We start from the raw sequence: 12,500 nt of genomic DNA, 5'->3' as shown, positions 1-12,500 counted from the left end.
CAGATACCGCTGGCCTGGTTATTAGGACACCCTCAATATGTATAACCACACTGTCTAAACACATTGAATAGCAGAGTAATGGAATACATCTGTGTGTCTGTCACTCACAGGTGATTGTGCAGTCAGTAAAGATTAAACTCCCATCAGAGAGCAGATTAAAAGCTCAAGAGCAAAATGCTGAAACCACAAAAGCTAATGGCCGGCATGAATCGTCTCTCAGCTACAATTAAACTCACCCGCTGGAACAGAAAGAGAGAGAAAGAGGGAAAGAGAGAGAGAGAGACGCACGACTGTGGGGGGGTTGTGAGGTGAAAGACGGGAATGAACACTCTTCCGTTTTCTGCACTCATCTGTTCACATTACTGCCACTAAGTGATTTCCTGAACGTCTCTTCCGCCCCAGGGTCTTTCCATGTGTGTGTGTGTGTGTGTGTCTGAATTGATGGCTGCTGAGTAGTTCATTTACTATAATGGTAATGACGATATTAATGATCTACGGGAGGCTCTTGAGGAGCTGATTATTGACAGACAGCAGTGGGCACATATCCCACAGCCACCAACCCAACGACTGTGTGTGTGTGTGTGTGTGTGTGTGTGTGTGTGTCTGCCTCTAATCTCAGCAAAATGAGGCGATTAAGGCTGTTGGTTTATTCGACTAAAACAAGACATTACAAATCGGCAGGTGTCTGTGTGTATTTGCTTGTGTGTTTAAATGTTTTTGTTGACAGGGGATTGGTTTTGTAACTGCGGATGTGTGAGAAGTCAATGACTCCATCTGTTCTACAAAAAAAACAAAAAAAAAAAAACAAACCTCTTTGAACAAGATGTCTTTGCAGAGAGTGTGTGTGGTACAGTGGAATCAGAACCAAATTCAATGAATTAAATATTTACATAAAATCTCAGGGGGTAAATAAACAAAAACAGAAAATACTTATATATTTATCTGGATGAACTTTTTCACATACGAGCAGTTCAAGAAAATTAGTTTTACATTTTAAACTGACACCATCTTTGAAAATGCAAGACTTGTGGCATGGGCCAAATACAGAAAAACAGCAATATAGCATTAAAAAATAATTTGGATGAAATGTCAATGATAGCGTGAGCTATATGGTGGTTCCAGTGGTTAAAGTGATAGGAGGTCACCCCAATCTATTCTGAACGCCAGAGGAAAAGCAAGCTGGGTATTGACCTTCCTCCTCAGATCAGGGGAAATAACATTTCCCAAATCACTTCAGAGGAATATTTTTTTCAGTTATTGTCTACATGCAAATCCAGGTCACAGCCAGTCGCTACAGCTCATTATGGTATGCATTTCCTTTGTTGATGAAATCATATCTACTGAATGATTGTTTTTTTGTTTTTTTTCGCAATAAGAGGACTCTAAATGACACCAGAAGCAGCCGATGTTAGCTTGAGGTTGTCTACACTGCAAGAGCTGAAGTTGACCTCTGAATATTCACAAACAATTGACCAATTAGGGGCCGTTTACATGACGTTTTCAGCCAAAAACAGGAAACTCTTTATGTGTTTTGCCTGTCCGTTTACACGTCAATGGCATTTTGGGGACAGAAAACACATATTTTTAAAAAAGGGTTTTGAAAGTGCAAGTTTTTGAAAACGCCACCGTTATCGTTTACATGAAAAAAAACAAAAAGGCGAATCTTTGAAATCAGTGACATCATGCGTGTGCATAGTATGTGTTAGGTATGCAGACATACGCGAACAAACATATACAACAATGGCGGAGTACATGGTACTGTTGTTGCTGCTCAAGAGTGTGCTAACGCTTCTTCAGAAAAGTAAAAAACAACCAACAGCGGAGACGATTATATAAAGCATAAAATCGTCACTTCAATACAGGTACTGTTTTTTTATAACATGTTGACTGCGCCATCTACTGGCCTGGCATGCGTAAAACTACATCTTTTGGCCGTTTTCACAGATATGTGTAAACACGAATCGCTATGAAAACGTTGTCGTGTATATATGAAACTTTTTAAAATGCAAGGGAAAAACTTTTCCGTTTTTGACTACATCGTTGTCGTGTAAACGTAGCGTTAGGTTCAAGCTTGAGCTAGACTTAAGCAATAGTAAAATGTGTCAATGTCCTCGTTTCCTACTATGTTAGCAGAGACACAGAAGTTGACGGCCAACGATGCAACATTTTATTTTCCATCTAAATCTATTTTCAATTTTAGAGATATTATTCAAGCAGATTTTTATTAACCCTCTGAGGTCTAAGGGTATTTTTGGGGCCTGGAGAAGTTTTTTCAGTTTCTTATAAATATCTAAATGGCTAAAGTCTAATCTCAGTGTAATGCAGCACAAACTGGGCTATAATATGAAATTTAAATATTATCGATCCACACATATATTTGTAATCTACAGTTTAGGAAGCTGGACAGTGTAGATAGTTTTGTTGTGCTTTAGATGCTGTTTATGCTCATTTATTGCAGACACGGTATGACAGTCTAATTGAGAAGAAGTGTAATAATTCGTTCTAGTCAGATTAATAAACTGCACACCTGTCACACACAACCTCAGGTGCTATGGAAATGTTTCAATACGCAATAGACACTGTTAATGTACAGAAAAATTCAATGAAACACACCAATAGGTGCTTGAAGGTATCCAAACACAAAGTTTGACATAAACCGACAGATTTTTTTCAGTTGAAACAGGACAGTGGTTTTCTTAGGGGATCGGTCCAATGATGCCCAATACACAGGACAGAGACAGCCAAAAGAAACATTTATACACACAAGATGAAATATTGAAATACAGAGTCCTTCAGAGAGTCTATGAAGGGCACGCACCTTGTCACTGTTCTTGTATTTCTCCCAGCTCTTCAACATTTTCAGCCATTTTGCCGTTCTCTCCACTTCCAGATGTTTTTGCTAAGCAGACAAAGTGCAAACACACAGCACAATAAATTAAACAAAAGAGACAAAATCTCACTGAAATGTTTCATCTAAGGCAACACTAAATGGACTTTAATAAAAACAACCATATTAAAAACATACTGGCCTCTGAGGCAGCAATGTTACGGTTTCTCCAATTTAGAGCTCATTATTACTGTATAACCTGACACTTTAAGTGCTTTCTGTCATGGCAAATGTGTGATAATAATAATAATAATAATAATAATAATAATAATAATAATAATAATAATAATAATAATAATAATCATAATAATAATAATAATAATAATCATAATATTTTTGCATTTACATTTAGCCAACTGTTGACAATGGGATTTTCAAGTCCATTCCGCTCAAGTTCAGACAGGTTCCCTAGCTTTCTTTACAATTAAAGGGTTAGTTCGCCCAAATAGCAAAAATTATGTCATTAATAACATGTTGTTCCAAACCCGTAAGACCTCCGTTTATCTTTGGAACACAGTTTAAGATATTTTAGATTTAGTCCTAGAGCTCTCAGTCCCTCCATTGAAACTGTGTGTACGGTCTACTGTCCATTTCCAGAAAGGTAAGAAAAACATCATCAAAAGTAGTCCATGTGACATCAGAGGGTCAACACCGAGCCGAGCCAGATAACAAACAAAAGATTGACTCGTTCACGAGTCAAGAACCGTTTCTGTCTGACGCGTCCGATTCGAGAACCGAGAAGCTGATGATACTGCGCATGTGTGAAGCAGACTGACACACAGAGCGTCTGAACTGAACTTATTCTTTTTGGTGATTGATTCTGAACTGCCAATGATGCCATTACGTAGAGCGCAAAAGAACTGGTGAAATGTTTTCTTCAACCGGTTTATTGAATCGAACTGTCCGAAAGAACTACTGGTGATCCGAAAACCGATGCAACCGGTTCTTCACTCGTGAACGAGTCATTATCTGGCTCGGCTCGGTGTTCATCTTCAGTTCTCTCTTCACAGCAGTTCAGTCAGTGTACTGTTTGAGTACATGAATTACTCCGGGGATATTGGTTTGTTTTAACTCAGAGGGAGTGTCAGCCACATTAAAAAAAGTTAACAGCTTAAGTAATTTGTGGATAAATGCGTATTGGAGACATGAACCGTTTCAAACGATTCAGTTCGATTTGGTGAACTGGTTCAAAAAGATCCGGTTACATCGAATGATTCGTTCGCAAACCGGATATCACAAACTGCTTTGTTTTGAACTGTCTAACAACAGACACGGAAGAGAAGACAATGCTGAATAAAGTCTTAGTTTTTGCTATTTTTGGACCAAAACTGACCCTCTGATGTCACATGGATTACTTTTTTTACCTTTCTGGACATGGGCAGTATACCATACACACAGCTTCAATGGAGGGACTGAGAGCACTGGGACTAAATCTAAAATATCTTAAACTAAGTTCCGAAGATAAACGGAGGTCTTACAGGTTTGGAACAACATGAGGGTGAGTTATTAATGACATAATTTTGCTATTTTGGTGAACTATCCCTTTAATGCCACATGCTTTAATATTTTGTTTTCTAATCCTATGTCATGTATATATTTTACATATGATATATTCTGCAGTTCTACACAGGAAACAAAGTGATTTCTGGGTTGTATTAGTGAGAATTTATTTTTAACTGATAAATCACAAAACACAATTCTGCTGAAATCATTCAACCCTACTGAGGGCAAAAATGATAGAGAGTTGTTTGTTCCATTATCTTATGTTTCTTAGTTAAAACCTGTTGATGAAAATGTTTATAATGTATTTAAAAGTAATTTTCTCATCCTACTGATGTATGTGCTCCAGTTGTCCAGATGAAACACTGTGGACAGGTTTTCACAAATGTACTATGAATGTATTAGGTTGGCCAAATACAGCACTTGACTCACCTTTTCCTCCACTATGTCATACGCTGGAAGCTCATCCTCACTGGGAAAGACAAATCACATCACATTATAAAAGGGAAACACAGAATCAATTCAATTTTCTTCTGTTGGAACAAATCAAGTGTTTTAGTCAGACTACTGGCCTCTCAGATATTTATGGTATCAAATAGCCACTATGTCTGCCCACTGTACAGGGAGAGAAATCACATCAATAAATTATACGATCTTGGTTCCTCGCATGTATTACTGAAAAAGGAAATACTTTGTTCCACAGGAAGTCCACTAGTTGAATAAACAAACATCACGAATGGTAACGATGCCCCTGTGACCCCCACCCCTGAATCTGTTCAAAGTGTGAGATCTTAGTCAGTTACACAAACAGGAAATGATTGTTTCCATGGCAGCCAGTTTGGATCTGCTCTGAGATCTCCATGAGGTAACCCAGGCAAGCTGTGACATTAAGGCTCTGTTCAAAACTCTAGTGAGTTTCCTTTCTGTCGATATAGGCAGCTAGATTCTAATGCAGCATTGTGACCAAAATCTGGAGTGAATTTGTACGGTTAGTGACAATTCAATTAGTGGCTCGTTGTTTATATGCCATTTTATTTAAAACAAACCAAAGCAAAAAAACAAACCACACACACGCACACACACACACACGCACACACACACACACACGCACACACACACACACACACACACACACACACACACACACACACACACACACACACACATATATATATACATACAGCAAACAAAACAAAAAGTACAAAACATAAAACAAAAGAACAAATAAAGACAAACAAAAAACCTAACATACAGAACAAACAAAAATAAAACAGAAGAACAAAAAAATGAATGCAAAACAAAAAATAAACAAAATACAGAACAAACAAAACAAACAAACAAACAAAAAAACAACTTCAAGTACCAAGCAAACAAAAAACAAAACTGTAAGAAACACTGGCATGTGTTGCCATATCAAGTCTATTTCACATCAACATACTTCTTTGGGCATTTCCTAGTTTTGCCACTTATCTTTCAATCTTTTTCAGTCGTTTTTACTCTGTTACTGTCTTTTTTGTAGCCTTTCCTCCTGTCTCTCTGCCCCTACAATTATAGAGTCGTGATTTGCCAGACACATGTTGCACCCTATAAATATCACATGTGCACTGCTGTTTAAGGGGCCTGAGTAAGCCACAATCCTCCCTGCCAGGGCGTGAAGAGAGAAGAGCCCGAAGGATCAGACAGACATCAGGAAAAGAGAGAACAGTGAATATTCAGACTCTCTTAGCTATCTGCTGGCTTTCTCCAGTAGCACCTCCTAACTCAGAACAAAATAATGCACATTTCTTACTGCAGGAATCCGAAGCGGTCCACCACTTTATACAGATCAAAATTGGTCTCCTCCCAAGGCGCCACCTCTGCACTTTCTTTACCCTGAAAGCACAAATAACAAGCTGTGAGTACACATCGGTTCAGTTTTAGAGTGTATGTGTGTGTATGTGCCAAGTTGCTGGAGGGTTGAGTTCTCAAAGCATATGGCTCCACTGTGAACTGGGACTTCGTAGTTCATACATATTTAAGGCAGGTAATGAGGGGTGGACAGAATGTGGACAGGTTCAGTGTAAACAATTCAAAGAGAGAGAAATAAAGAGAGAGGTGCCTGCGGCAGAAACAGATCATCCTTGAGTAAGAACAGTGTGTTTACGAAAGAAGACAGACACATGGGTCGTGTTCTGACCACACATACAGTTTTTTTGAGGTAAAACTTGTGCAGTTAATTCCGAGTTGCTTAACATAGAGACTTCATTGTAGATATTTTCAGTCTCTAGGGACCACACATAAAAAAATAAAGTCCTGTAGAGGAGCTGGTGTGGATTTATCACTTCACTTTGAGTGGGCAATGAAATCTGAAATCTTATAATACTATTAATAGTAGTAGTAGTTCATAAATTAATAATAAATTAATAATAAGACACATTTTCAGTAATTTGTGTACACTTTACACATCAAGTTTGACTACTGACAATTTCTGAGTCATATTTTAGATGTGTCACATAAGCATGTAAAAAGATGAAAAGAAATGTAAAGCACTTTACCCACTTACAAAATCATTCATCCCAAAAGTCATTAACCCGTCAGGCCAATAACTATCTGTCTATGCAATATGCAATATGTGCACTTTGTCATGTTGGCAAGAAAATGTATGCAAATTTAAACGTAACGCAAATGTGAAGGTCTTAATAGATCTGGGAGGCCTGGAGAATGAGAAAAGAATCAATCGGCAGAAGCGAGAACGAGAGTGGGAGCCATAAAAAAAAGAATGAGTATAAAAGAAATTGAGAACTGGAGACTAAATATGAACTAGAGAGAAGCCATATCAAGGGCACACGCACACACTCATTTATCTCTGTCTCACTCTCTGGTGTGTGTGTCAGGCATAAATCTACAGTGTAATATTATAATCTGATAGCATGTCACAGTGACATGCATGGCTGTGGGAAATATTTCGGCCTGCGACAGGCGCCATAGACGTACAGTACCCATCCTCCAAGGCTTTTTCTCATGTCTTTCATCTTGCCACTTGAGAAAATCACCTCACAAGAACAGTATTACATGTAATAACAAGTTTGCATTTGATATTTGGCCAACCGTTGACATTTAAACAATGATTAAATGACATCACTACCTGGCTCAGTGGCATTCACACTTCCCTTCTGTTACTTCCTTCTGAGATGTTCCACGAAAACATGACAACACCCACAACTAGAGCCTAAACAGCATTAACATCAGTGGCAAGAGTTCCAGTACATATATAATAAAGAGTTTGTTGCAGATGCGCTGCGTTTGTGGCTGTAAAGGCCACACATCTTCTCAGAGAGGCTTTTATTTTGCTGATAGATCAACTGTTACTGTTAGGCTCTAAATTCATCCGTTTTAACACATCGCTCTGGAGATAAATCAGTGAATTCATTGAATCAGTCCGTCAACAAATTATTCAGCCTGTTTTTGTGAAATGTTTCAACTAATTAACTATCAAGCTAACAAAAAATCAGACTAAAGTGAACGATTTCAAACAACTTCTAAGCATATCTATAAAAATTCACAAGTGATCTATGGCCAATAGGGATGTACCGGTTCACTCAACTCACGGTTCGATTCGATTCATGATTCAATTCGGGCTATTTTCATAAAAAAATAGCAAAAACTGTCACATTGACAATACTGTACTAAAATATAAGTCTCTTAAAATTAACTACTCATTTGAACTCATTCATATACAATACATTATCCGTTCTCCATTGCCGTTTACACCAAATGTAATACATTCAGAATCATTCTCTCACACACCCCTGGTGGTCAGTCCGTGCACCCCAGTGAGGGGACCACTGTATTAGGAGCTAATAAATGTAAGAATTTAAAGGGTAACATTTTTAAAACTAACGTTTTACATGCCAAAAGTATAAGAGAAGAAAGAAAACATTATTAAGACCATACGTGTTCTGCTTCCTGACGGAGTCAGGAGACGAATCCCAGTGTATGGGAGCTTATCACAATCCAATTACCAGACATGTTACAGAATTAGAGCCCCCTAATGAGAGCTCAGATTACACTACATTACATTCAAGCGATCAATTTACAAACCGGACACACATGAGAGATTTCATGAGAAAAAAAAAAATCATTTCACTTCAGCTTTCAGTGAAGAGACACATTACTCTTAGAACGGTCACAGAGGGTCATAACAGGCTGAGTTAATATTTATTACCACATAATCATTATTGCATTCTTGCAATGTAAACTCTCAATTCACTTTTAGTGCCACTTTCTTTCCTGTAAGCCATCACTCCAATATGCATTTTAAAAGGAAAGCCTGGAAAGCCCGTTTTAAAGACACGATGCCAGACGCGACCTAAGGATAAAAGCTGACCTCCCAACATGAGTGATATACACAACAGCTGGAGAACAGGTGTTTTACATGTTAGCCGTTACAATAAAACATATTTGAATGCCCTACTGACCAATCACACAAAGACAATTCTCTGTGGCACTCTAAATCAGAAACACAACAGAAATGTTTGCTGAAACATTAGCAAACATAAGAATACGGAGAATCTTATAGCAAATGTGATGTGCGCAGGTTGTGAACTAGTGTGTGATGGAAGGAGGTATCTGTTTGGATCAGAGCATGTCTTTGGAAGTGGATTGGAGGGTATTTGGCTGGCGAGGGAATGGCAGCTGTTTTCTCTCACCTTGTCATATTTGGCGATTATCTCAGCTCGCTCCTGTTCCAACTTCGCTGCAGCATCCTGCTGTGGATCAGACGCTGGGAAGAGAAAAAGAGAGAGACCAATTAACTGTGACTTTCAGTGTCCACTATGTGAATCATCTTTAATAAGCCTGGTTTAGAGAAACATTTAGAGAAAAAACCTCTTGGCTCATTGAGACACACACACAAACACACACAACACATTCTCTCTTTTCTATGGGCTATAGCATAGCAACAAGTGACTCTTCAAATAGGTCTGAGCCAGTGGCTCTCAAGGACAAACAGCGGCATTCACATCCAACCCAAACAACTCGGGTCTGCTTTTATAGAAAGTTCCGGATTCAGGACAAACTATATGGACAGCATGTCTACATTATGCACAGAAAATATTGTAGACGTGTCGCTCAATTTGTAAAAACAAAAAAACGCTAAATCAGAGGCTTAGTTTACACAACTGTAAGCCAATCTGTCCGTCAACCTCACAGATAAGAGAAGTACCTCTTCAAAAAAAAATATTGTGTTCTTTATATCGAGAGACCAGATCACAAGCCTTTTCAGTTTGTGCAAGTATTAAAATAAAATATTACAATTAAAATAATCAAATCAAAATAAAATAATAGCTAGCTATAGATTAAAAAGATATTTTGAGAATTGGCCATTCTCTCTCTCTCTCTCTCTCTCTCTCTCTCTCTCTCACTCACTCACTCACTCACTCACTCACTCACTCACTCACTCACTCACTCTGTTTGGTTAACACTAGTTTTCAAGATAGCTTTTGTGTTCTGCAGGAGAAAGTAAGTCCTGCAGGTTTGGAACGGCATTACTTTTCATACTTTTCATACTATTTTATACATATTTGAGAACACAAGCCACACAAATTTCTGCTTTTTAAACCCTTCAGAACGTCCTGTCCCATAGACATTAAAAGCTGTGAGGTAAAAGCAACTGTGCTTATTTTTTCAAACTGAGGGATAAGCTGAAATGACTTTCTGTGGTATTTCGCAACATTTCAGCGCTGTTGACAAAGCCTAGCTTGCATCGAACCTTGCACATTTCCACACAAGCACCACAGAATAAGAACTAGAGTGAGATAAGAGAATAGTGTGTGTTTGAGGGCAATAAAGTGCCCTACTGGAACCCAGCCTGGACTTTGATGTTGTCTATGAAGTGTGTAGACACCGAGTCAGATGGAAACATTCTCCTGAAGAGCTCTGCTGTGGGGATGTTGATGCAGGGTTGGGTTTTCTGCATATTTAATGTGTCCTGCTGCTAATGCACAATCATGTTTATTACATGATGCAGCCAGCCAATGAAAATACAGCTAATCACATAGAGAGGCCAATCATTTCCTCTCCAGGAATTAGGTTAATACTGACACTTCCTGTTTGGCTTGGTTCCCATTCTGAGTGTATTTCGCAGGCAACACTTACTTACAAAGGCTTCTACCAGCTTTAAGCCCTTGGGTCAAAGCCAGCCAGATTCCTGTGCTGGATGAATAGGCTCTTAAAGTCAATGGCATTTTTTATGGAGGGATGGTGTTTGTTTGTGTGTGTGTGCGGTCGCTCTGTGTATTTAACAGATGCTAGTAATAAAAGCACAAGATGAGACGAGACAAAATGTGATGTGAAAAGACAAAATGAAATAACATGAAGCAATAAATGAGATTAGACAAGAGTGAAGATTAGAAGAGAAGGTGTGAATACAGGTGTGACAAGAGAGAAACCTAGAAGCCACTGTAAGAAAAGAAAGACGTGTATATAAGAGAAGAAACAAGAAAGAAATTAAATGAGATTATGTGAGAGAGAACAGAATGTGTGAAAAAAAAATAAATACATGAAACGAAGAATGTCTCCAACATTGTGAGACGATAGAAGTGAGGTGTGACGTGTATGTTAGAAAAGAAACAAGATGGGAATTTCCCTCATATGAGGGAAAAGATAAGACAAGTGTTTGAGTATGTGAAAAAGTAGAGAACAGATGAGATAAGAAAATACTAGATAAGAAAAGAAGAGCGCATGATAAAGTAATAAATGAGATGAGATAAGAATATTAGAGACAAGAGTGAGAAATTAGCCAAGATGAGAAAGGAAGGGTATGTGAGATGAGAAGAGACTTAAATACAGAGTATTTGAGACAAGAGACAAGACGAGAAAGAGCAGATGAGAAGGATATGCACAAAGAATGTGGGAGAGAAAATGGAGAAAAGTGGTGAGTCAGGAGACGAAACAAGATGAGACGAGAGAAGAAGACAGACTGTGAGACGACAGAAAATGTGTATGTGAAAAAAAGGCAAGAATAGACTGGATCATGTGAGGGAAAGGGACAAGAAGAGATGAGAAGAGACTAGTTAAAATGAGTTTAGGAGAAAGAGAAGGCAGTGGGACGACTAAAACAGAGATGTGAGATGAAGAAGTACGAGTATGTAAGAGATGAGACCGCAAGAGACAACATTTTGTGAGAAAAGAGGAGAAGAAAAGAATGGAGTACTGCATATGAAAGAGGAGACACGATATTAGATCTGAGCAGAGATGAGATAAGTATGTGAGAGAAAATGAGATAAGACGCGACTGTGAGATAAGCTGAGATTAGAAAGGAAGAGTTTGTGCCAAATGAGATGAAACAAGAAGAGATAAGATTATGTGAGAGAAGAAGAGAAGACATGGAAAAAGAAAGAAGAGACAGTATGAGAACAGAAGAGACCAGAAAAGAAGACAGTAGTGTAATCGGTGTAAAGCTCTGGGGCCTCCACGGCATATTAGCATTGACTTAGCCGTGTTTCAGCTCAACACTCTCTGGTTCATGCTCCATACATCAGTCTGACAGCTCACACTGAGCGTCTTTAGAGATGCCTCTGCGGCAGAGACGTCGTACACGAGACTGAGAAGCATTTCAATCCCACTTAATGGTCGTTTGTCAGATTAACCAAGCTCATTTACACGGATAAGTATGAAGAAATCACAGTCTCTTACGATTTCCAGAGCTGCACTGTTCTGTACAGTTACTGCAACAAGCTTATTAGATACACAGTTAGTGAAAATTATGAGGGAAAGACTGCAGCAATGATGATATGCTCAGTTTTTGAAACGGGACACGTCACAGCTACTATTATTAAATGCTCGTAAATATGTCCATGAGAAACTCAAAAGTTAGCTCAAGTCTTTGATGCAGTTATGCGTACTTTCCTACTACATGGAATGCCAAATGTAGAACACCAAATACGCACTATTCATGAAACAGTAAGCGCAAAAAAAAAAAAAAAAAACCTGGATCATGCACTACTTCCACTGGGATTCTGAACTACCACCAATTACTGTAACATTATGCAGACCCATGAAGGCTTGTCTGCTTTGGAAAGTTGGCGGAAAACTGAGCAGAGCAACTCATTTCTGTAGCACAACTTGTAAGTTA

General features: G+C 38.5%; 1 protein-coding gene across 5 annotated transcripts in view; it reads right to left on the bottom strand.

The window, feature by feature from the left end:
* The window catches only part of LOC127972900 (USP6 N-terminal-like protein), a 53,097-nt gene that overhangs the window by 13,811 nt on the left and 26,786 nt on the right, over positions 1-12,500 (bottom strand). For all 5 annotated transcript variants that reach the window (XM_052576886.1, XM_052576895.1, XM_052576877.1 and 2 more), the window contains 4 exons: positions 9,076-9,149; positions 6,177-6,259; positions 4,820-4,859; positions 2,819-2,899 (listed from right to left, as the gene is read on the bottom strand). In XM_052576886.1, coding sequence (XP_052432846.1) covers positions 2,819-2,899; positions 4,820-4,859; positions 6,177-6,259; positions 9,076-9,149 — 278 coding nt within the window. The remainder of the gene's footprint in view (positions 1-2,818; positions 2,900-4,819; positions 4,860-6,176; positions 6,260-9,075; positions 9,150-12,500) is intronic.

Source organism: Carassius gibelio, chromosome A4 (genome assembly GCF_023724105.1).
Source record: "Carassius gibelio isolate Cgi1373 ecotype wild population from Czech Republic chromosome A4, carGib1.2-hapl.c, whole genome shotgun sequence".
NCBI lineage: Eukaryota > Metazoa > Chordata > Actinopteri > Cypriniformes > Cyprinidae > Carassius > Carassius gibelio.
This window is presented reverse-complemented; position numbering and strand designations above follow the sequence as displayed.